The sequence below is a fragment of the Phocoena phocoena genome, chromosome 9 (genome assembly GCF_963924675.1).
Source record: "Phocoena phocoena chromosome 9, mPhoPho1.1, whole genome shotgun sequence".
NCBI classification, from domain to species: Eukaryota; Metazoa; Chordata; class Mammalia; order Artiodactyla; family Phocoenidae; genus Phocoena; species Phocoena phocoena.
In genome coordinates this window covers 13,339,015-13,364,238 of record NC_089227.1, presented here as the reverse complement: position 1 = coordinate 13,364,238, position 25,224 = coordinate 13,339,015, and the positions used below count along the sequence as shown (strand labels likewise).

The following is a 25,224-nucleotide window of genomic DNA, read 5'->3' as shown; positions in this document are numbered from 1 at the left end:
TGATTAACTCTAGTAGTTTTCTGGTAGCATCTTTAGGATTCTCTATGTATAGTATCATGTCATCTCCAAACAGTGACAGCTTTACTTCTTCTTTTGCGATTTAGATTCCTTTTATTTCCTTTTCTTCTCTGATTGCTGTGGCTAAAACTTCCAAAACTATGTTGAATAAGAGTGGTGAGAGTGGGCAACCTTGTCTTGTTCCTGATCTTAGTGGAAATGCTTTCAGTTTTTCACCATCGAGGATGATGTTGGCTGTGGGTTTGTCATATATGGCCTTTATTATGTTGAGGAAAGTTCCCTCTACGCCTACTTTCTGCAGGGTTTTTATCATAAATGGGTGTTGAATTTTGTCGAAAGCTTTCTCTGCATCTATTGAGATGATCATATGGTTTTTCTCCTTCAATTTGTTAATATGGTGTATCACATTGATTGATTTGCGTATATTGAAGAATTCTTGCATTCCTGGAATAAGCCCCACTTGATCATGGTGTATGATCCTTTTAATGTGCTGTTGGATTCTGTTTGCTAGTATTTTGTTGAGGAAGTTTGCATCTATGTTCATCAGTGATACTGGCCTGTAGTTTTCTTTCTTTGTGACATCTTTATCTGCTTTTGGTGTCAGGGTGATGGTGGCCTTGTAGAATGAGTTTGGGAGTGTTCCTTCCTCTGCTATATTTTGGAAGAGTTTGAGAAGGATGGGTGTTAGCTCTTCTCTAAATGTTTGATAGAATTGGTCTGTGAAGCCATCTGGTCCTGGGCTTTTGTTTGTTGGAAGATTTTTAATCTCAATTTCAGTGCTTGTGATTGGTCTGTTCATATTTTCTATTTCTTCCTGATTCAGTCTTGGCGGGTTGTGCATTTCTAAGAATTTGTCCATTTCTTTAGGTTGTCCATTTTATTGGCATAGAGTTGCTTGTAGTAATCTCATGATCTTTTGTATTTCTGCAGTGTCAGTTGTTACTTCTCCTTTTTCATTTCTAATTCTATTGATTTGAGTCTTCTCCCTTTTTTTCTTGATGAGTCTGGCTAGTGGTTTATCAATTTTGTTTATCATCTCAAAGAACCAGCTTTTACTTTTATTGATCTTTGCTATCATTTCCTTCATTTCTTTTTCATTTATTTCTGATCTCATGTTTATGATTTCTTCTGCTAACTTTGGGGGTTTTTTGTTCTTCTTTCTCTAATTGCTTTAGGTGCAAGTTTAAGTTGTTTATTTGAGATGTTTCCTGTTTCTTAAGGTAGGATTGTATTGCTATAAACTTCCCTCTTAGAACTGCTTTTGCTGCATCCCATAGGTTTTGGGCCATCGTGGCTCCATTGTCATTTGTTTCTAGGTATTCTTTGATTTCTTCAGTGATCACTTCGTTATTAAGTAGTGTATTGTTTAGCCTCCATGTGTTTGTATTTTTTACAGATCTTTTCCTGTAATTGATATCTAGTCTCATAGCGTTGTGGTCGGAAAAGATACTTGATAAAATTTCAATTTTCTTAAATTTACCAAGGTTTGATTCGTGACCCAAGATATGATCTATCCTGGAGAATATTCCATGAGCACTTGAGAAAAATGTGTATTCTGTTGTTTTTGGATGGAATGTCCTATAAATATCAATTAAGTCATCTTGTTTAATGTATCATTTAAAGCTTGTGTTTCCTTATGTATTTTCATTTTGGATGATCTGTCCATTGGTGAAAGTGGGGTGTTAAAGTCCCCTACTATGAACGTGTTACTCTCGATTTCCCCTTTTATGGCTGTTAGTATTTGCCTTATGTATTGAGGTGCTCCTGTGTTGGGTGCATAAATATTTACAATTGTTATATCTTCTTCTTGGATCAGTCCCTTGATCATTATGTAGTGTCCTTCTTTGTCTCTTCTAATAGTCTTTATTTTAAAGTCTATTTTGTCTGCTATGAGAATTGCTACTCCAGCTTTCTTTTGATTTCCATTTGCATGGAATATCTTTTTCCATCCCCTTACTTTCAGTCTGTATGTGTCTCTAGGTCTGAAGTGGGTCTCTTGTAGACAGCATATATATGGGTCGTGTTTTTGTATCCATTCAGTCATCTGTGTCTTTTGGTGGGAGCATTTAGTCCATTCACATTTAAGGTAATTATCGATATGTATGTTCCTATTCCCATTTTCTTAATTGTTTTGGGTTCGTTATTGTAGGTCTTTTCCTTCTTTTGTGTTTCTTGCCTAGAGAAGTTCCTTTAGCATTTGTTGTAAAGCTGGTGTGGTCGTGCTGAACTCTCTCAGCTTTTGCTTGTCTGTAAAGGTTTTAATTTCTCCATCAAATCTGAATGAGATCCTTGCTGGGTAGAGTAATCTTGGTTGTGGGTTTTTCTCCTTCATCACTTTAGATATGTCCTGCCAGTCCCTTCTGGCTTGCAGAGTTTCTGCTGAAAGATCAGCTGTTACCCTTATGGGGATTCCCTTGTGTGTTATTTGTTGTTTTTCCCTTGCTGCTTTTAATATGTTTTCTTTGTATTTAATTTTTGACAGTTTGATTAATATGTGTCTTGGCGTATTTCTCCTTGGATTTATCCTGTATGGGACTCTGTTCTTCTTGGACTTGATTAACTATTTCCCTTCCCATATTAGGGAAGTTTTCAACTATAATCTCTTCAAATATTTTCTCAGTCCCTTTCTTTTTCTCTTCTTCTGGAACCCCTATAATTTGAATGTTGGTGCATTTAATGTTGTCCCAGAGGTCTCTGAGACTGTCCTCAGTTCTTTTCATTCTTTCTTCTTTATTCTGCTCTGCAGTAGTTATTTCCACTATTTTATGTTACAGGTCACTTATCCATTCTTCTGCCTCAGTTATTCTGCTATTGATCCCATCTAGAGTATTTTTCATTTCATTTATTGTGTTGTTCATCGTTGTTTGTTTCATCTTTAGTTCTTCTAGGTCCTTGTTAAATGTTTCTTGCATTTTGTCTGTTCTATTTCCACGATTTTGGATCATCTTTACTATCATTATTCTGAATTCTTTTTCAGGTAGACTGCCTATTTCCTCTTCATTTGTTAGGTCTGGTGGGTTTTTATCTTGCTCCTTCATGTGCTGTGTGTTTTTCTGTCTTCTCATTTTGCTTATCTTACTGTGTTTGGGGTCTCCTCTTTGCAGGCTGCAGGTTTGTAGTTCCTGTTGTCTGTCCCCAGTGGCTAAGGTTGGTTCAGTGGGTTGTGTAGGCTTCCTGGTGGAGGGGACTAGTGCTTGTGTTCTGGTGGATGAGGCTGGATCTTGTATTTCTGGTGGGCAGGTCCACGTCTGGTGGTGTGTTTTGGGGTGTCTGTGGACTTATGATTTTAGGCAGCCTCTCTGCTAATGGGTGTGGTTGTGTTCCTGTCTTGCTAGTTGTTTAGCATAGGGTGTCCAGCACTGTAGCTTGCTCGTCGTTGAGTGAAGCTGGGTGCTGGTGTTGAGATGGAGATCTCTGGGAGATTTTCGCTGTTTGATATTATGTGGAGCTGGGAGGTCTCTTGGGGACCAGTGTTCTGAAGTTGGCTCTTCCACCTCAGAGGCACAGCACTGACTCCTGGCTGCAGCACCAAGAGCCTTTCATCCACATGGCTCAGAATAAAAGGGAGAACAAGTAGAATGAATTAGAAGAGAGAAGGAAGGAAGGAAGGAAGGAAGGAAGAAAAGAAAGAAGATAAAGTAAAATAAAATAATTAAAATTAATTATTAAGAAAAAAATTTTTTTAAAAAACCAAAAACGTACGGAGAGAACCCGAGGACAAATGGTGGAAGCAAAGCTATACAGACAAAATCTGACACAGAAGCATACACATACACACTCACAAAAAGAGGAAAAGGGGAAAAAATAATAAATCTTGCTCTCAAAGCCCACCTCCTCAATTTGGGATGATTGGTTGTCTATTCATGTATTCCACAGATGCAGGTACATCAAGTTGATTGTGGAGCTTTAATCCACTGCTTCTGAGGCTGCTGGGAGAGATTTCCCTTTCTCTTGTTCTCACAGCTGCCGGGGCTCAGCTTTGGATTTGGCCCCGCCTCTGCGTGTAGGTCGCCGGACGGCGTCAGTTCTTTGCTCAGACAGGACGGGGTTAAAGGAGCCGCTGATTCGGGGGCTTCGGCTCACTCAGGCCGCGGGGAGGGAGGGGCACAGAGTGCGGGGCGGGCCTGCGGCGTCAGAGGCGGCGTGACGTTGCGGCAGAGGCCTGCGTGACGTTGCACGAGCCTGAGGCACACCGTGCGTTCTTCCGGGGAAGCTGTGCCTGGATCCCGGGGCCCTGGCAGTGGCGGGCTGAACAGGCTCCCTGGAAGGGGGGTGTGGATAGTGACCTGTGCTCGCACACAGGCTTCTTGGTGGCGGCAGCAGCAGCCTTAGCGTCCCATGCTCATCTCTGGTGTCCACGCTGTTAGCCGCGGCTTGCGCCTGTCTCTGGAGCTCCTTTAAGCAGCGCTCTTAATCCCCTCTCCTCGCGCACCAGGAAACAAAGAGGGAAGAAACAGTCTCTTGCCTCATCGGCAGCTCCAGACTTTTCCCCGGACTCCCTCCCTGCTAGCCGTGGCGCACTAACCCCCTGCAGGCAGTGTTCACGCCGCCAACCCCAGTTCTCTCCCTGCGCTCCGACCGAAGCCTGAGCCTCAGCTCCCAGCCCCGCCCGCCCCGGCGGGGGAGCAGACATGCCTCTCGGGCTGGTGAGTGCCGGTCGGCCCTGATCCTCTGTGCGGGAATCTCCCCGCTTTGCCCTCCGCACCCCTGTTGCTGTGCTCTCCTCCGCGGCTCCGAAGCTCCCCCCCTCCGCCACCCACAGTCTCCGCCCACGGAGGGGCTTCCTAGTGTGTGGAAACCTTTCCTCCTTCACAGCTCCCTCCCACTGGTGCGGGTCCCATCCCTATCCTTTTGTCTCTGTTTATTTTTTCTTTTGCCCTACCCAGGTACGTGGGGAGTTTCTTGCCTTTGGGAGGTCTGAGGTCTTCTGCCAGCGTTCAGTAGGTGTTCTGTAGGAGTTGTTCCACGTGTAGATGTATTTCTGGTGTATCTGGGGAGGAAGGTGATCTCCGCGTCTTACTCTTCAGCCATCTTCCTCTCGTCCCTCTATTTGTTGTCTTTTTGATGATGGCCATTCTAACAGGTGTGAGGTGATGTCATTATGGTTTTGTTTTGCATTTCCTTGATGATTAGCAATGTGAAGCATCTTTTCATGTGCCTGTGCCTGGCCATCTGCATTTCATCTTTGGGAAAATGTCTATTCAGTTCTTCTCATTTTTTCAATTGGGTTGTTTGCTTTTTTTGATGTTGAGTTGTATGAGCTGTTTATATTGAGTTGTATGAGCTATTTATATATATTGGATATTAATCCCTTATCGGTCATATCATTTGCAAATATTTTCTGCTATTCAGTAGGTTGTCTTTTAATTTTGTCAATGGTTTCCTTTGCTGTGCAAAAAAGCTGAGGCTAATTTTAAAATTAGATCTCTTTAATAGAGATTTTCATAGTTTCTAAGTCTGAAATATTTTGGCATTCCAAATCAAGTCAGCTCTGGATTTTAACTCGTCTACAGGGAAAGCCAATAGACTAAATTAATGTGTCGTACTCCTCTGTAGCCCCGACTCCCTGTGAAATGACAGAGAGGAAAAAAACTTAGAGGCGGAAATTTGTAAATCCATAACTGAGAATGGGAACAGATGGGGTGACCATCAGCAAAGCAGACACTTCCAGGTTCCAGAAGACTGAAAACAGATGGCGTTGATGGCTGAACCAGGGTGGAGGAAGCCCCAGCCCAGCATACCCACGAGGGAAACTGCACGTGGCATCTATTTTTCCCCTTAGAGTCCTGAAGATACTCTAAGCTTGAGTCAGTAGCAACAGAGAACAGAAGAGATGATAGGACATGGTAGTAATTAAAGGAGGACATATCAAGAGCTCACTGGATATGCTGCCCTCACTCAGCCCATACAAAGATTACACTACATTGGTTACCATGCTAATTTTGGAAATCTACTTTCAAAACAACCTTGTTTTTAAACTCTCAGCCTGAGGAGGACTAGGCGTCCTAATGCAAGAGTTAGTGTTCCAGCGAGTACGCTCCTTATTTTGATATCTGGAGAAAGATCCTACCTTGTCAACCTGTTCCTTGCCCATGAACCCTGAAGTAAAGCCCATCCACTAAAATGCCAGTGAGCATAGTCTGTTACCTCTCCAGATCTGTCATGGGAAGTAGATCTACCCAGCAACAGAAGAAACCTGCTACAGTGGACTGGGAAAGCAAGAGGAAAGAAAGCCTAGCCAATGGTGACATGAAAGTATAAAAAGTATAATATGAGATACTATTGCCAGATTAGTAAAGGATGTGAATTAACAATTCACAAAATAAATACATGGAAAAAATGGTCACCCTCATCATGTAATCAAAGACGTAGTTAGAAAAAATGAGATCTTTTCCCCAACATATAATTAGATTTTTTAAAAGAATGCCCATTGCTAATAGGAATGTCGTGAACAGTTGTATAGCACTTTTGAAAAGCATCAGACAATATGTCTAATAAACCTTAAACAATCCGTTCATTCATTACAATTCCTTAAAATCTACCTCATGAAAAGCATTTTAAATATAGAAACAGATGGTTATCCATTTAGAATTTAGAAGAACTCCAAACAGCTATGATGTCTTTTATTACAAGAGTTGGTAAATAGACTGCTCTACATCTACAGGATGATTAAATTAAAATTAAATTAAAAAATAAAAATTGAAGCTATGACATCAACAAAACAACATAGAAAGAGCATGACTTAAGTGGAAAGGGATGCAGGAGGCAGACTTGTGTGTTACAACTTAATACCGTCCTCCCCCACATCTCTCTTACTTTGTTGTAAGATCTCAAAGTCAGGGATTTTGACTTGCTCATCTGTGTACCCACCCTTTCCCCTCCCCCTCCCCCCCCAATGCCTAGCACAGTATCTGACTCTTAATAAATATATGTTGACTCAGAATATGGGCATAAGAAACAAACAAAGGAAATCCAAAAGCAGACCAAAAGATCAGGGAAGCCACTATACAAAGAGAGAGCTAACTTAAATGAAACGTGCATCCCAAAATGGGATTTAACAGATGTCTTCATGTAAACCAGAGGCCATACTTAGATTCTTTTAAAATATTTCATTTGCTAATGACTGTTTACTGTTAAACTTTTTGTCAGTATTTCTTCTAATATGTAGTTTGATATGTCTTATTCAGTTAATGAAATGCCCTGTTCATTTTTAAGTTGGATCATTCAGGCATGGGTTTTTTTTGTTTGTTTGTTTTTTATTTTATTTATTTTTGGCTGTGTTGGGTCTTCCTTGCGGTGCGCGGGCTTTTCGTTGCAGTGGCTTCTCTTGTTGCAGAGCATGGGGTCTAGGCACGTGGGCTCAGTAGTTGTGGCTCATGGGCTCTAGAGCGCAGGCTCAGTAGTTGTGGCTCGTGGGCTCTAGAGCGCAGGCTCAGTAGTTGTGGCGCATGGGCTTAGTTGCTCCGCGGCATGTTGGCTTTTCCCAGACCAGGGCTCGAACCCATGTCCCCTGCGCTGGCAGGCGGATTCTTAACCACTGCGCCACCAAGGAAGCCCCAGGCATGGTTAATTCAATTATTTTTTTCTGGTTCTGCTTCTTAAATCAGCAGAGTTTTCACAGGCAATATCAGATTTATAAATATATCAATAAGAGAAACTCAAAATAACAGTATTTATACACCTAATTTATAGCTTGGATGCAGTAGACTCTAAAGCAGGTATAAATTACATAAATCATACTTTTTTAGTACTGTTAAATTCAGGCTTGAATATTACTTCATCCAATTTTGTAGCTGGTATGTTCAGTAAATAACATGTATTGAATTTTCAAATAGGTAAAAGACTCACATGGTTCAAAATTCAAAAGATTATTGTTATGTGTCTTGCCATAGTTAGCGTAGGAATACAGAAGCAAAATGTATATTCTTTATAATTAATAATTATTAAATATTTTTCTATATAATCTTATTTTAAAAGCACATTTAGGAGTTCAAAGAAAAATGTTAAAATAGCTATAAATAGTAGTTTATCAGTCTTTTTATCTTCCACCTTTCAGGTTCCGCCCTGTTGCTTATTTCTCAACACTGCTGAAGTCAAGTCATAGTGTGGTAGCAGAACCTCTGTGACTGGGGTAAGAAAACTGCTTATACTTAGGCTATACTTAGATTCTTCTTTTAAAATATTTTGATCCATTAAAAAATCGGTGTAGATTTCCATCATTTCCTTGCACCAACTCTTTTCACCACCACCCGTCCTAAAAATGCTGCTTGTTCCTCTTCCTTTCCTAACCCATATCCACTCAAGCCAGGAAGCTGGGTACTTTGGCTTGAATTGTCCCTTCACCCCTCATATCTAATCTGTCCCCAGATTTGGTTGATGCTTTTTTCTTAATGTCTCAAATCCATCCCCATCTTCTCCCTAGTCACCATTGCTCTGTAACCTGCGGCTGCTCTTCCTGCCTTCTGAGTCATAATCTCTCACTTAAAAACTCCTGGTAATTCTCTTTGCTCTAAGGATAAAAAAAATCTCAATTGCTGGCATGTAAACGTCTGTTTCTGGCCCTTTTTACTTCTTACACCTTCATCTCTCACCAACACCCCCAGGTTCACCTGGTCTGTTAAAATGCTTTGTCTTTCAAGTCTCAGTTTAGTCATGACTTCCTCCTGAGTTCTAGAAATGTTTTGCTAGTTTTAACTGTGGTGAGGGCTTTACTTTTGTGCTGCTGGTAATATCAATAATTTTGCACTGACTGGGGACTGCATATATGCTGCATATAAAGGTAGGGTCTTCTAAAAAGATGCCTGAATGTTTACATTACCCGTACTTACTATGTGTATTTAGACATCTTCCATGTGCTAAATTATTCATCTTAAACTTAGTTTTACAAACAAGCCGAGACCCAAAGAGGTAAAGTAATTTGAGCCTTCCCATGATTTTTTTTTTTTTTTTTGCGGTACGCGGGCCTCTCACTGTTGTGGCCTCTCCCGTTGCGGAGCACAGGCTCCGGACGTGCAGGCTCAGCGGCCATGGCTCACAGGCTCAACCGCTCCATGGCATGTGGGATTTTCCCAGACCGGGGCATGAACCCGTGTCCCATGCATCGGCAGGCGGACTCTCAACCACTGCGCCACCAGGGAGCCTTCCCATGATTTTAAAAGTCTGTGCTTTGATGTCTGACAACATGTCTGGCAAGTCATATAAATAAATTTTATTATGCAGACCAGGCAAATTGTTAAGCCATCTTTAAGCAGCTTTCAACTATTGTACCCTTAAAACAGAACATTATTTTCTTTAGCTCAGTCTTTGTTATAATTTTGTGTTGTCCTTATTCAGTGAAGTCTGGGTAATTGGAAAATATTAAGTTATTACATTTTAGAAGTAAAACATTGCCTCGGGGACTTTCTGGCTTTGACTGTTGATCCTTTTGAGCTGATTGCATATCTTGAAATAAAGGAGGACCTTCTAAGAGTTCAGGATGTTAGTTACAAGTTATGTTTCACCTGGACTTCCTTCCATTTTCTATTTTTAATAATTAATAACTAAATAGTAAGGTTTTGTTTATAAATATTCAAATTACAGTAGCTTCTTCGTCATTTAAAATTTGTCAAAGATTAGGACCCCCAAAAGCATTGAAACATAAAAAAAAAATTGATAAATTGCACTTCATCAAAATCAAAAGCTTCTACTCTTCACAAAACTTGTTAAGAAAATGGACAGATAAGCCACAGACTGGGGGAAAATATTTTCAAGGTATGTCTCTGATAAAGGATTTGATTCCAGAATACCTAAAGAACTCTTAAAACTCACTTTTAAAAACCCAATTTTTAAAAATGGGTAAAAGATTTGAACTCCAAGACACATAGATGGTAAATGACCACACTAAAAGATGCCCAATGTGATTAGTCATTAGGAAAATGCAAATTAAAGCCACAGTGTAATACCACTACACATCCAGTAGACCGCTTAGCATGAAAAGACTGTGGCTGTGACTGTACCAGGATGTGGAGCGACTGGTAATCGCATTCATTGTGGAAATACAGAAAGGTATAGCCACTTCGAAAAACATTTCAACACACACTTATTGTACAGTTTAGCAGTCTCACCCTTAGGTATTTATCCAAGAGAAATGAAAACATATATATATATATATATATATATATATATATAGAAAGACCAGTACACGACTCTTTATAGCTTCTTTATAAAATTGTAAAAATGGAAACACCCCAAATAAATGTGAATGGATAAACAAATTATGCTATTTCCAGACAACGGAATACTAGTGAACAGTAAAAAAAAAAAAAAAAGCACGTGCCACTGATACATGTAACTATATGAATATATCTCAAAAGCCTTAGCTAGGTGAAAAAAGAAACAGGCACAAAGGCTATGTACAATATGATCCATTTATATAACATTCTGGAAAAGGCAAAACAATAGGCACTGAAATCAGATCAGTGGCTGCCATGGGATGGGGTGATGGGAGGAGATTGACTGCAAAGAGTAAGGGGAAACCTTTGGAGGTGATGGAACTATTCTGTGTCTTGATTGTGGTGGTGTTATATGACTGTATACCTTTATCAAAACTCATTAAAAGGGTGATTTTATTGTATATAAATCAACCTGCTTTTAAAGAAAAAGTTAAAGCCAGTTTTCAACATCAGAAATTATCTTCACAAATTTAAGGGTAGAGAAAACTAGGCGATAATAGATCAGATGACTCCAAAGTCAAGTCCTTTGTCTTTTGGCTCAGTGGTCAAAAATTTTTTTTATTGTGAAGAGATTTTTATATGTTAGAAATTAATAGTCTTTCTTATTATCAGAGTTTTGTGCCTTTACCAGTATACAACCTTCTTGTCCCCAAGAACAGGATCTACCTTCATTTATCTTCATAAAGTCACCCTTTCAATCATTATTGAATTGTCTTCATGAATATCTTACAGTTCGTGTTAATTTTATTCTTAATTATGTATTCTTTGTGAGTCTTGTTGTAAATTGAGTCTTTCCTTCATTATATATTCTAACTGGTTATTTGAAAAGAAATTTATTTTTTATATAATATGTTGATTATATAACCATTATCTTTGAACTCTCTTGTTTATAGTAATTTTTCAGTTGATTCCTTTGGCCTAAGTATGAAATCATTATTGGTATAAGCAGTGGACTTTGAATTTTATCAAATATCATTCCAGATCATGTAATCTATGACTTTTCTCTTCTATTAATATGAAGAATTACATTGACTTCCTAAAATATAAAGACATTCTTGCATATCTGGTTGAATCCCATCTGGTTACTTTGGTTTATTCTTTTAATGTGCTGGATTCTAACATTTTTTATTTAGAATTTTTGCACCATATTTACATGATAGGTCAGTCAGTCTGTTTTCCCTTTAGTCTCTCTTTGTTAGGAACTTTGCATCAATGTTAAGCTAGCTCTCAAGAAAGAATTTGGAGGCTTTCTCTATGTTGCAAAACATTAAATAGTATTAATAATACCTGTTCTTTAAATGGTTGGAAAAATATGCCAGTGATATTATCTGTATCTGTGCCTAGTAATAAACTGAAATATCTCAAATCCCTTTCAGAATAGAATTGTGTATCTTGCTTTCTTGGTCAGGTATATTCTGACTCTTCTAAAATTGTTCATTTTATACTAAATTCCTTTCATGCAGATAGGGAGTGTCATTTGAGCGTTGTCCATATGAACTGTTTTTCATTTTGAAGGATGAGTCACTACTGTGGCCTCTACCTGCTTGTGCTTAGTAGTGGTTTATAATGCTTTGACAGAAACTGAACTTCAGTGATCCTAGCCTTTAATGCGCTATTCAAATTGGAGGGGAGAGGCATGCTCCATTTATCTCCTTATTAACAAGGAATCTCTCAGTAGGAACTTCTGCCAGCTATTAGTTTTATTAAACTACAGCCTAGTAGTAAGTGTCTTTATTATGAGAGTCTAAAAAAGTTAATAATGAACTCTGGAAATATAAAGATCATTGGGTTTATTGTTTTTAGTGGACAGGGAGTGTTTGCGACCTTACTTGGTAGAGTATTCCTTATTAAGTACTGGAGAGCTGGATTGATCACTTCTTAGAAATTTTCATAAAGTTTAAAATAGAGAGCCTAGAGTTTGAGTTGGAGGTTTGTGGTCTGAAGCTCCTTGGCCCACTTCCTCCCGTGTGTGGTAGGCCGATTAACGCCCCGACGGCAAGATAACCATGTCCTCATGCCCATAACTTTGAATGTTACTTCCTATTGCAAAAGGGACTGTGCAGGTGTGATTAAGGATTGGGGGATGATTTTCTGGATTATCCTTGTGGGCCTTAAATGTAATCACAAGTCTCCTCATCACAAGTCTCCTTATAAGAGGGAGGCAGAGAGAGGTCTGACTACGGAAGCAGAGATGATAGTGTTGCAACCAGGGGCCAAGGAAAGCCAGTCTCTAGAAGGGGGACAGGTAGGGAACAGATTCTCCTCTGGAGTGTCCAGAAGGAACCCACCCTGCTGACATCTTGACTTTAGCCTCTTAAGATTCATTTTGGACTTCTGACAACAGGATGATAAATTTTGTGTTGTTTTAAGCCCCTGTAAATTTATAGTGTTTGTTATAGCGGCAACAGGAAACAGTACAGTATGGGTACATGTTAACTAAACATATGAGGGCAGGGACCTAGGCCTATGGAATTCAACTCCATACCCCAGTGCCTAGAACTGTGCCTTACATAATAAGGCACAGTATATTTGTTAATGGAGGATGGGAGGGAAAGAGGGAGAATATATCAGGTAATGCATAACTTGATTAAATCAACATGGTGAGCATGGTGTAGGTGTCTAGCTTCTGGGTGAAGCGGAGAAGAGATTTTATAGTATTGTTCTAGGACATCACTTTTTAAAAATAGAACTCCCATATGATCCACACTAACTCAAAAAGATATATGTACCCCCATGTCATTGTAGCAGTATTTATAGTGGCCAAGACATGGAGACAACCTAAGTGTCCATCAGCATGTTAATGGTTGAAGAAAATGTGGCATATATGTACAATGGAATATTATTCGGCCATTAAAAAATGAAATCTTGCCCTTTGTGACATGGATGGACTTTGAGGGAATTATCCTAAGAGAAATAAGTCAGACAGAGAACGATAAATACCATATGATTTCACTTATATGTGCAATCTAAAAAAAAGGAAAGAAAACCAAGCTTATAGATACAGAGGACAGACTGGTGGTTGCCAGGTTGGGGATGAGGCAGCAAAGTGGGTGAAGGGGGTCACATACACTTCCAGCTATAAAATAAGTAAGTCACAGGGATGTAATGTTACCCAAAAGGTGGGGGGGAGGGGGGAGGAGGCCATTGTGTAATTAAAAAATATTTGTTTGAACAGCAGAAGATAGAAAATAACTGAGGAACCCTACAAACCAAACAATTTGAAGTTCAAGGATCCCTATCTCATTACTTGAAAACACAAATGCATACACATACATAGAGAAGTATTTCAATTAAAATTCAGGTTCAGTCCTCCAGTTCCTAGTTTGTATAAGTGCCAGGAAAGTAGTTAATTGTATTTTTACCAAGTGAGTGCAGGAAATAAACAGGGTAACGTTATTTATGACTAATTTTAATTTTAAAAACAAGTTATATGTTCACATTATACAAAAATCAAACTGGTAGTTAGCAAAAAGCCATCATCCCGCTTCTGTCCACCAGTGACTTAGTTTCCATCCTCACAGGCAACCCTGTGTTACCATTTTTTATATCGTTTCTGGTATATAAACAAATAAACCTCTAAATCCCCTTTTTCTCATCTTTTTATGCAGTTCATAACATACAAGTTATATTGCTCTATAGCTTACTTTTTTCACTTTAACAATATGTGGTGGCGCAGTGGTTAAGAACCCGCCTGCCAATGCAGGGGACACGGGTTCGAGCCCTGGTCTGGGAAGATCCCACATGCCACGGAGCAATTAAGCCCGTGCACCACAACTACTGAGCCTGTGCTCTAGAGCCCGTATGCCACAACTACTGAAGCCCACGCGCCTAGAGCCCATGCTCTGCGGCAAGAGAAGCCACCACAATGAGAAGCTCTTGCACCTCAACGAAGAGTAGCCCCCGCTCGCCACAAGTAGAGAAAGCCCGCATGCAGCAACGAAGACCCAATGCAGCCAATTAATTAATTAAAAAAAACAATATGTTTTAGCTCCCTCCATATCAATGGGTAAAGAACATCTGTTGTTTTATGGTCGCTAATTAGTCCATGTTTCCAATTTACACTTCCACTGTGGTGAAGGAATGTGCCTGTTTGTCTACCAGGGAGGGACAAGCTTTTTCTGTAGAGGGTGGAAAGAAATCATTATTTAGACTTGTGAGCCATGTACGTTCTCTGTTGCATCTTATTCTTGGTTTTGTTTTGTTTTGTTTTGTTTACAACCCTTCAAATACACAAAACCGTTCCTAGCCACAGGCCATACAAAAAGCAGGCCAAGGGGGCTATAGTTTACTGGTCCTCGCAAACATACTCATACCAATCTGATGGGTAAAACAATTGAGATCCAATCTAATATTATTTGTATTTCTCTTATCAGCAAGGTTGAGTATATTAGAGCCATTTGTATTTCCTTTTCTGTGACTATTTTCTTTCTTTCTTTTTTTTTTTTTTTTTTTTTTTGCGGTACGCGGGCCTCTCACTGTTGTGGCCTCTCCTGTTGCGGAGCACAGGCTCCGGACGCACAGGCTCAGCGGCCATGGCTCACAGGCCCAGCCGCTCCGTGGCATGTGGGATCTTCCGGACAAGGGCACGAACCCATGTCTCCTGCATCGGCAGGCGGACTCTCAATCACTGCACCACCAGGGAAGCCCTGCCCATTTTCTTAGAGTTGTTGATTTTATTTATAGTAACTTTTCATATAGGGAAATTACCTCTTCTCTTTGAAATGAATCACAAATATTTTCCTCAGTTTTATCTTTTTATTTTGCTTATAGAAGATTTTGCCATGTAGAAATTGTTTTGAGTAGTAAAATTTATCAAAGTTATTTTATGACTTGAGTTTTAGATAGTACTTTATGCCTTTCCCATTCTAAGATTATAAAACAAAAATTTTGTGGGTTTTTCTGGTGCTTTTGTGATTTCATTTTATCATTTAAATCTTTGATCCACTTTCAAAGATTTATATAAATTTATTTTATAAATTTACAATTTGTATTGGTGTGAGGAGAATGGGTCCAACTTAATTTTTTCCCAGATAGCTCACCAGTTGTCCCAGAACCATTTACTGAATTATCCTCTATGCTTCCCTCCCCGACCCTCCATTTGAAATGCCACGTTTATTACACACTAAACTATAGTATGTATTTGGATCTATTTCTGTATATCCTGTTCCATTGATCTAGACAGGCGTGCTTTTGAATTCCAACTCCTCACTAAACTGCTGTGTGAATCATATTTCATGGAGGAAATAATAGATGCAGTTAAATAAAGAAATAGCCAGATCTGTCTGCAGCCTGCACCTGTACCTTGTGCTTTGCTTTACCTCACCTCCTGTTACAAAGAAAGAGCTGTCCCTGCTCCTGTGTGCCCTGGGTCTCTTCTTCCCTGGTCTCCTCCTAGAGGCACCTTCTCTTCTTCATCATTAATTTCTGCCTCTTTTAGATGCTTACCATACAAACATCCCTTAAGAATAATTAAAAGGCGACCCAAACAAAAAACTGTGTCCATCTATGGCCCCATTTCTCCATTCGTCTTCAGAGTCAAGTCCATTTCTACACCTTCTGTTTTCTCCTCAACCCACCCCATTCAGGCTGTGGTTCCTACCTCGTTGGTGAGGTGACTCTTCCCAAGGTCACTGGCAGCCTCCATCTGCCAAACCTAGTCATGGACTATGGGATGGACTCCTTTGCTTTCAGCTCTTGCACCTCTACCATTCATTCTGCACACACTGGCCATGGTAATCTTTTTAAAAACATAAATGAAATTATGTCACAGTCCTGCTTACACACTCTCCAGAGGCTTCCCATTACAATGATAATAAAACTCGAACACCTTTCCACGGCCTTCAAGGCTTTTTATGATTTGGCCTCTCCTGCTTCTCAGTCTCACCTCCTGTTAACGCTCCCTGATACTCGTAGCCTCCATCCACTCTGGCCCCTAGAACGTGGCAAACCACCCATCTTAGGCCTCTGCACTTGCTCTTCCCTGTGTCTAGAACGTTCTTCCCTCAGAGCTGGCTGGTTCCTTTATAAAATTCAGGTCTCAGCTCAAATGCTGCCTCTTCAAAGGAGTCACCCTTGACCATCTGGTTGAAGTAGCCCCTCCCCACTCTTTATCCCGGTGCCCCTTGGTTTCTTCATTGCACTTAGCACTAATGGAATTTTCTTATTTACATGTATGTTGTCTTAAGTTCCAACATCTAGACTAGGAATTGGGACCTCAGTTACGGAAAGCCAAGTTTTTGCAGTGGGGCAGAGGAGTGAGTGTCTCCTTGGCGGGAGCTCCTCTTCCTGGAGAGCCTCTTTAAAGTATGGGATGCGCAGCTAATAGCTATTGAAGAAAGTCTGCGCTTTGGAAAAATGTCTCTGGGAATCTCTGCCTGTTCCAAGTCACAGACTATATTGTGAATGGTTCTGGAAGGGAAAGTGTTTTAACCCAGTTGGTGTAACTGCTAAATGTTTTGCTTTAAAAACGCACACTTTGAACTCTTAAGAGTATTAATTGATATGTTAACACCCTGAGCTCCTGTGGTATTAACTGTTCTAAAAATATAACAGTAGGGCTTCCCTGGTGGCACAGTGGTTGAGAGTCCGCCTGCCGATGCAGGGGACACGGGTTCATGTCCCGGTCCGGGAGGATCTCACATGCCGCGGAGCGGCTGAGCCCGTGAGCCGTGGACGCTGAACCTGTGGGTCTGGAGCCTGTGCTCCGCAACGGGAGAGGCCACAACAGTGAGAGGCCCGCGTACCGCAGAAAAAAAAAAAAAAAATATATATATATATATATATACGTATATATGTATGTATATACATATGTATGTATGTATATATGTATGTATGTATGTGTGTGTATGTATATATATATATGTATATATATATATAAAAAACAGTAGTTGGGTAGCCGTGAAGTGATTACAGCTGCCAACAAGTAAGGGTCATAATGGTGAGAAAGAAGTCATTTCCTGCCTTACTTAGGGACGCCAGCAACAGCATGCTCCATAAACGCGTAGACGAGGTATCTTTTCGACTTTTAGTTACTTACCTGAAGTACACTATTACTTTCCTCAGCAGTGGTAATCATCAGAATCCAATGATCATCTCCTTGGTATCCAGGAAAAAGAGGGGCTCAATCCTTGTTTATTGAATTACACTGAACATCTAGCCTCCAAATGTGGATTCTTTACCACATGCTGCACAGCTTAAGCTGCCTCTGCCACAGTGTTTGACATAATGTAAGAATAACAGGATCAAAAGTCACATATATGGTGTGATCTCAGTTATGCTCCATGCAGATTGAAGCTGTCACAAACAAAGTATAATGTATTCGTGTTGTTAAATGGATAGCAAGATTATGGGATTTTTTTTTTTCTTATGACTTTTCTGTATTGGGCAAATAGGCTTATGGGCATGAGTTCTGGGGCGGCCTGAGCAGTGCCCAGCTCTTGGGTGCCCTGCATAGCCAGTGTGTGGTGCACAAGCCCACAGCAGACTGTCCTTGCCTAATAAGCTTGTGATGGAACCTCTAGTAGCAATAGCTGCTTTATACCAGTACACTCTAAGGCACTCCCAGGGTTAAGTCAGACTCGAACATTTATTTGTTCATTCCACACACACGTACTGAATGGCTGATTTTTGCCAAGGCATATTAGTTACATTAAGCATGAAGTAAACCAATAGATATGGCGCCTGTACCCAAGTTGCTTCTGGTATATTAGGAAGAAGACCCATATTAAACAACTAACACTCTCAGGCAATTCCGACTTGTGATAATGGTTATGAAAGAAAAGTATCACGTACTATGTGAGCACAGGGCAGGGGAGAGCCTAATTCAGGTTGAGTGTTTCAGGTGAGGCTGAAACCCCAACACTGAGAGGAGTTAGCCAAATTAAGAATATGCCAAACGGAGGAAGCTGCATGGGAAAGGCCAAGAGGCAGAGAAGAGCGTGTGAAAAGTCACAGGAGACCAGCGTGGGCTGATGCGGCCAGGCTGGGAGAGATGGCCTGAAATACAGAAGTAGGCAGGGCGGGGGTGTTCTGTAAGTTGCAGCTTGAGAAAGGTGTGCTGTGACTGAGACAGGTCAGAGATGCTGAGAAGGAAGGTGCAGCCCCCTTGAGCCTCTAAAAACAAGTCTCCTCTCCTGGGCCTCCACACAGACGCAGTGCTTGCTGTGACCTCCCGCCTCTTTTTCTAAGGCCTGGCACCACGGCCAAGGTAACCGGGTGCCATTAGTGTGCATCACCACTACAACCTCTGGGGGAACCTGGTCTTTCCACGCTGAGCACATAAATGTAGTAAACGAAAGTGAGGGCACACTAGATTCAGGTGTTTAAGTTAGATTAGCCATCCACCCCAAAATATACAGATGTTCCAGTACTACGATACTTGGGAGTTGGGGTATACGGTGTTCGGTTCTATTTATATTTCTACCAGCAAGTAGTTGGGATGGGTTTTTCCTTCCTTCCTTCCTTCCGTCCTTCCTTTCCTTCTTCCCTCCATCTTCTCTTCTCTTCTCTTCCTCTCCCCCCCCCACTTTCTTTCTTTCATCAGTTGTTTCTTACTGAAATTAGAAGAAACATCTCTTTAATTATTGCCAATAGAGGTTAATAGGAAAACAGAGTGATCGTTCACCCTGCTTTGTAATCTGTGTGACCGTATTTTAATACAACTAATACTCCGTTATTGTCAGCGTGTGGTTGCACTGGGAAGTTTTCACTTTCGGCCAGCAAGCTCCTTACTGAAAACTACTGTAAGAGAAATGCCCTTGAGTCATGTACTTGTCTTATTGCCACGGTGTTCTCTGATAAGTGGTTCTTCCCCCAAATAAGCATACTTCATTTGCCATCTGTTTAAAATCACCGCAGAATGAAAACTAATACCTTGACGCCTAAGGACATCATCTCTCTTTCCTACACTGGAATTCTGCAGAAGAATGTATCGAGCATTACTTGTTCTTTCATTCTTTTCAGATTCTTCTTAATCCTTTGGTGAAAACTCGGTGACACAACATGGCTGCAAATAAGCCGAAGGGTCAGAATTCTTTGGCCTTACACAAAGTCATCATGGTAGGCAGTGGTGGTGTGGGCAAGTCTGCTCTGACCCTGCAGTTCATGTACGATGAGGTAAGTGCTGATTTTATCATGGATATCAAAGTTGGGGCTTTCAGAGAATATTTCTCTAGCTTCGTTTTGGTGCTGTTTTGGATGTGGTGCTGTTTTGGATGGATTCCTTGAATTCTTGAAAGCTACTGATCATTTTTTTCCTGTTCAGAGTCAACATTTGTATACGATTTAACAAGGCAAGAACTCAAGGTCCTTAAAATTCTTATGCTTTTAAAAAACAAAACAGGGACTTCCCTGGTGGCGCAGTGGTTAAGAATCTGCCTGCCAGTGCAGGGGACGCAGGTTCGAGCCCTGGTCCAGGAAGATCCCACATGCCACGGAGCACCTGGGCCCGCACAGCACAACCACTGAGCCTGCGCTCTAGAGCCCGCGAGCCACAACTGCTGAGCCCACGTGCCACAAGTACTGAAGCCCGCACACCCAGAGCCCATGCTCTGCAACAAGAGAAGCCACCGCAGTGAGAAGCCCATGCATCACCATGAAGAGTAGCCCTCGCTCGCCGCAACTAGGGAAAGTCCGCATGCAGCAGCAAAGACCCAATGCAGCCAAAAATTAATTAATTAATTTTTTTAAAAAACCCTGGAAACAGTACCTATTTTTGAGCAATCTAACTGGCTTTTTCATTTTTAGTGTTTTTAATGGTGAGTCCCACCTTGAACTAATAGAACTGGTGGATATAGTACCTAATTGAAACTTGACATTAATATACATAAGTTGTCCTTTAATAACTTCAGTGAAAAAGTCAGTTATTGTGTACTGGCATGGCACCACACTCAACACTAAGCAGGAAGAGGCTTTGTCCCTAAAATAAAATTACTAGACAGGTTACAGATTTCTGTGCATGTATTTGTATCAGACTTTATTGTCCCAGAGGTAAGGTCTCAGCCTATATACAGCAATACATTCTTTCCCTAGAGGACTATTAATAAGGCTAAATGATGTAAGAGTTGGTAATCAAATTTAGGCATTGATCCTCAATTCTTCTTCCTCCCAAATAGAAGCAAAGATTTATGGTTACTCTTTCTTAATCCTCAAAAAAATCCTGTGTGGTAGGCAGTGGTTTCCCCATCTTACAGATGAGGAAACAGAACCTCAGAGAGGTTTCCCAACCTGCCCAAGAGGAGTGATCTCTGATGAGTAACTAAGTATTAAACCTAGTCTTCTAAGAAAAAAATCCTGTGGACTTTTACCACCTAAGGTCTCTTTTCATTGCCTGCTCATCAGCATTTCTTTCACACACACAGAACTCTTAAATCCATCAGTTGTGTTGCTTATGATAATTCAGAGAGGGGGAAATTGAAATGGTACTTTCACTGAAATTGCTAATTTATCTGTTCAGTTCTGTTTTTCATGCTATTCACCTTAATAGCTGCTTTTCTTTAAACTAATCCTCAAATCAGTTCCCTTCTTGACAATAGGAGGTCAAAAGTAAGAATGTTCATGTCTGACATTTGAGGAATGGTTACACTTTCATTTAATATTTATAAATATTTAATATTCATAATATCAGATATGCTATCTGAATATTTCTATTAAATATTCATAAATATTCATAAATATTTAATATTTGTAAAATATTAGCATGTAATTGTCACAGAATGTTCTTTGGCTTTTACAGTTACAAATACACTGTGCTTGATTTTTTAATAATTATTTGTTGAGTGTCTTCCATGTACCAGGCATATTCCAGGCTTTGGAGATACAGTGATGAGTAGACTAATCAAGGTCCCTGCCCCCAGGGGTTGAATTCTAATAGGGGGATTTAGACATTGAGCATATAAATAAGAAAATATCAGATAATGAAAATATTTACAGGAACTAATAAAAAAACCCACTGAAGTATGTGTGTATACATACCCATATGCCAACAATGATACACTGATCAAAAATATTGAGGTGAGATTTAGGGGGTAAAAGATAGAAGTACGACTGCAAAGTTGTTTAACTGTACTATTTTAAGAAATTGGAAGTTTGGGGAGAAATTTCAAAGTTCAAGATTTGGCATTTTACAGGGTAGTATAAGCCACTTTCTTGACATGGTTCATTTTGGAGAAAGAAAAGATTTAACTGTGCTTTCAATGCTTACCTAAATATTAACTTACTTTCAAGTTATTTCCACAATTCTGACATGAAAATTTATATTTAGAGTCAGAAAGGGTTCTTAAACATTTGATAAAATGTCTGTGTAGTAGTTTCTGCAGGTGTAGTGTTCTAAGTGAGAAAAAAGGCACGGTTTTCAAGCCGTCAGCTGTTCAGTCCCCACCACCAAATTGCCTGAAATGGAAATTTAAGTGAATGTAGTGTTTACCATTGGGGAAAACTGAATGACGGCTACATGTGACCTCTCAGTACTATTTTGGCAACCTCATGTGGATCTATATTTCAAAATAAGAGGCTCTGAAAAGTAAGGATAATCCTCAAGGGGATGCGCTTTCACCTCTTGCAGTTTGTGGAGGACTACGAGCCTACCAAGGCCGACAGCTACCGGAAGAAGGTGGTGCTGGACGGGGAGGAAGTACAGATCGACATCTTGGACACAGCCGGGCAGGAGGACTACGCCGCCATCAGGGACAACTACTTCCGGAGCGGCGAGGGCTTCCTCTGTGTCTTCTCCATTACGGAAATGGAGTCCTTCGCGGCCACAGCCGACTTCAGGTATGTCAGGGAGTCGTGCCGTTACACCGCAGAACAGCTTGCTCCCCAGAAACAAGCAGACCACTGGAGGCTCTTACCTGATCGCCTTTCCCTCTGCGTCTAGTCGTGTTTGTTCCCTCTGTGACATCAGTGTGACTCTGTCCGCTGCATGCTTGCACTCACATCCTCGGCGCACCCTGCGTAATCCCACAGCCAGCTCTGCCGGTGCTAGCTGCACTGGAGCCTGAGTTTGTGGCAGCATCCGTACCCAGACTCTCCGCATGCGTTTCTGAAGTATTTCCCTTTGAAGTACAGTACTACTGCTGCCATAAGAGTAGACGCTTGCATTGCGTAATGGATCTCTGGCCCAGATTGTAATGCTCTGTGTTAGTCACTGGTGTCTCAGCACCTGTGTCGTGCCCAGGAGGCACATTGCCATCCACCTCACTGACAGCACGGACTGAACTTTTAGTAGAAATAATACCACCATAGATTGGCACACTAGGTTTTGTCATACAGTATTTTTTTTACATCTTATTTACTGTTTGTGTAATCAAAATCTGTCCTCCATTTGGTTTGGGACAGGGGGGCCGGGGGCCTGGTAAAGGGGAGAGGGGTTCTCTCCGTACTTGAGAGAAATGTAGCATAAATAAGTTCTTGAGTCGTCTCGTAAAGACGGCATGCTTAGGGCTTCCCTGATGGCGCAGTGGTTGAGAGTCCGCCTGCCGATGCAGGGGACACGGGTTCATGCCCCGGTCCGGGAAGATCCCACATGCCGCGGAGCGGCTGGGCCCGTGAGCCATGGCTGCTGAGCCTGCGCGTCCAGAGCCTATGCTCCACAACGGGAGAGGCCACAACAGTGAGAGGCCCACGTACCGCAAAAAAAAAAAAAAAAAAGACGGCATGCTTAATCACAAGCATTCTTTACTTGTATATTTTTATTTCTGCGTTGTCTGCTTTGGCGTGGGGCACACCAAGGCAGCATGTGATATATCCTCTGTTTTCAAGATTCACGCAGCTGAGTCGAATAAGTCATGAAACCAAGTGGAAGTTAGCGACAAAGTAGGAGATGTGGCCAGTGATGGTTACAGAGGATCCAGGAGAGGAGAGGAGAGGAGCTGGGAGGCCTTCAAGAGATAGATAACCCTGAAAAATAAGAAGGATTTCCACAGATGAGGAAGGAGGTCATTCCTGGTGGTTGAGCAAGAAACTGAAGCAAGGGTTACACAAAGCATTCCTTTTTATGTATAGGTGAAACTCTCAAGAACTTAAAAGATTCTAAAAGCACCTCCTTTGCAAAAAAGCATGTCATTGAGAAACTTTAAAAATATAAATTTATTTGTAACATTGTTTGTTGGCTTCTATAAGGAAGGAGTTTTGTATGTGATAAAGTGCAAAGGGAGTTTTGTAATCTTGGGAGACATGTTGAAAGTTATGTAAGTGTCAGTGATTATTCATTCATTCAAAAAAACATTTTGAGTGCTTATTATGTAGCAGGTTCTGTACTAAGTAATGGAATACAGTTTGTCACCATAGCCACCAAAGCCAAAGTGGTATCTCAAGGGAGTGAGGTATTTTTATGCCAAGAGAAAGAATCTCGGGCTGTTGCTGTTACAGAAAATAAGCGAATCATTCATTACTCGTCTGTTGTCCCTCCAGTGTGTTGCCCCTCCCATAAATAAAAAGTGTTCCTACTAACTGACCAGCAATAGGAAAGCCATTTTTGAGATCATCTGAATGGTTATAGTAGGCACTCCACACGGTCTGACCTGCAAAGTATAGCACAATGTCAGTTCCTCTCTTTTTAATTTCTTTTTATTGAAGTATAATTTGATGTACAATGTGTTAATTTCTGCTGTACAGTGAAGTGATTCAGTTATACATATATATACATTATTTTTTCATATTCTTTTCCATTATGGTTTATCACAGGATATTGAGTATAGATCTCTGTGCTATTCAGTGGGACCTTGTTGTTTATCTGTTCTGTATATAAAAGCTTTCATCTGCCAATCCCAACCCCCTCCTCCTTGGCAACCACAAGTCTGTTCTCTGTGTCTGTGGGTCTGTTTCATAGATAAGTTCATTTGTGTCATATTTTAGGTTCCACATATAAGTGATATCATATGGTATTTATCTTTCTGTTTCTGACTTCACTTAGTATGATAATCTCTGGTTGCATCCATGTTGCTGCAAATGGCATTATTTCATTCTTTTTTATGGCTGAGTAGTGTTCCATTGTGTGTATATATATCTATACATGTCTCTATATATACCACATCTTCATCCATTCATCTGTCGATGGACACTTAGGTTGCTTCTGTGTCTTGGATATCGTGAATAGTGCTGCTGTGAATGTAGGGGTGCATGTATCTTTTTGAATTAGAATTTTGTCCAGATATATGCCCAGGAGTGGGATTTCTGGGTCATATGGTAGTTCTCTTTTTAGTTTTCTAAGGAGCCTCCAGACTGTTCTCCACAGTGGCTGCACCAACTGACACTCCCACCAACAGTGTAGGAGGGTTCCTTTTTCTCCACACCTTCTCCAGCATTTGTTATAGACTTTTAAATGATGGCCATTCTGAGCAGTGAGAGGTGGTACGTCATTGCAGTTTCGATTTGCATTTCTCCGATTGTCAGCTCCTCCCTTTAGCCTTCCTGGGCCTCCCGTCACCCAGGCAGGATCCGTCGTTTCCTCATGTGTGTGTGCGGTATGCTTACCACAGCTGCAGCAGCACACTCGCCGCACTCTTACATGAGATTGATTTATATGTGTTTTTCCTGATATGGTAAAAACTCTTCTTATCCATTTCAGTGTCTCTAGTACCCCTGTTTGGCACAGTTGCTGGCCTGTAACTTGCAGTGCTTATTAAGTGTTTGATAGAAATATTGGAAAGCTCTGTTACGTTTTTTCATTCTCACTTTCCTTCTGATAAGAATGAAGTTGGACCAGTTTGTAAAGGTGCTTTCCTATTCTAAAATTCTGTAGTAGCCTCTCAAACTCTATTTAAAGGGAGCATCACTTTAAGCAAAAATGCCAATAACGATTACAATCGTCACATCAGAAACCACTGATCACAGATCACCGTAACAACTATAATAATAATGGAAAAGTTTGAAATGTTGCGAGAATTACCAGAATGTGACACAGAGACACAAAGTGAGCAAATGCTGTTGGAAAAATAGCACTGATAGACTTGCTTGATGCAGGGTGACTACAAACCTTCAGTCTGTTAAGAAAAAAAAA

At 40.8% G+C, this 25,224-nt stretch overlaps 1 protein-coding gene across 1 annotated transcript in view; it reads left to right on the top strand.

Moving 5' to 3' along the window:
* Positions 1-25,224, top strand: part of RALA (RAS like proto-oncogene A) — a 74,931-nt gene that overhangs the window by 37,009 nt on the left and 12,698 nt on the right. The window contains exons 2-3 of the mRNA XM_065883951.1: positions 19,191-19,343; positions 21,790-21,998. Coding sequence (XP_065740023.1) covers positions 19,230-19,343; positions 21,790-21,998 — 323 coding nt within the window. The 5' untranslated portion in view covers positions 19,191-19,229. The remainder of the gene's footprint in view (positions 1-19,190; positions 19,344-21,789; positions 21,999-25,224) is intronic.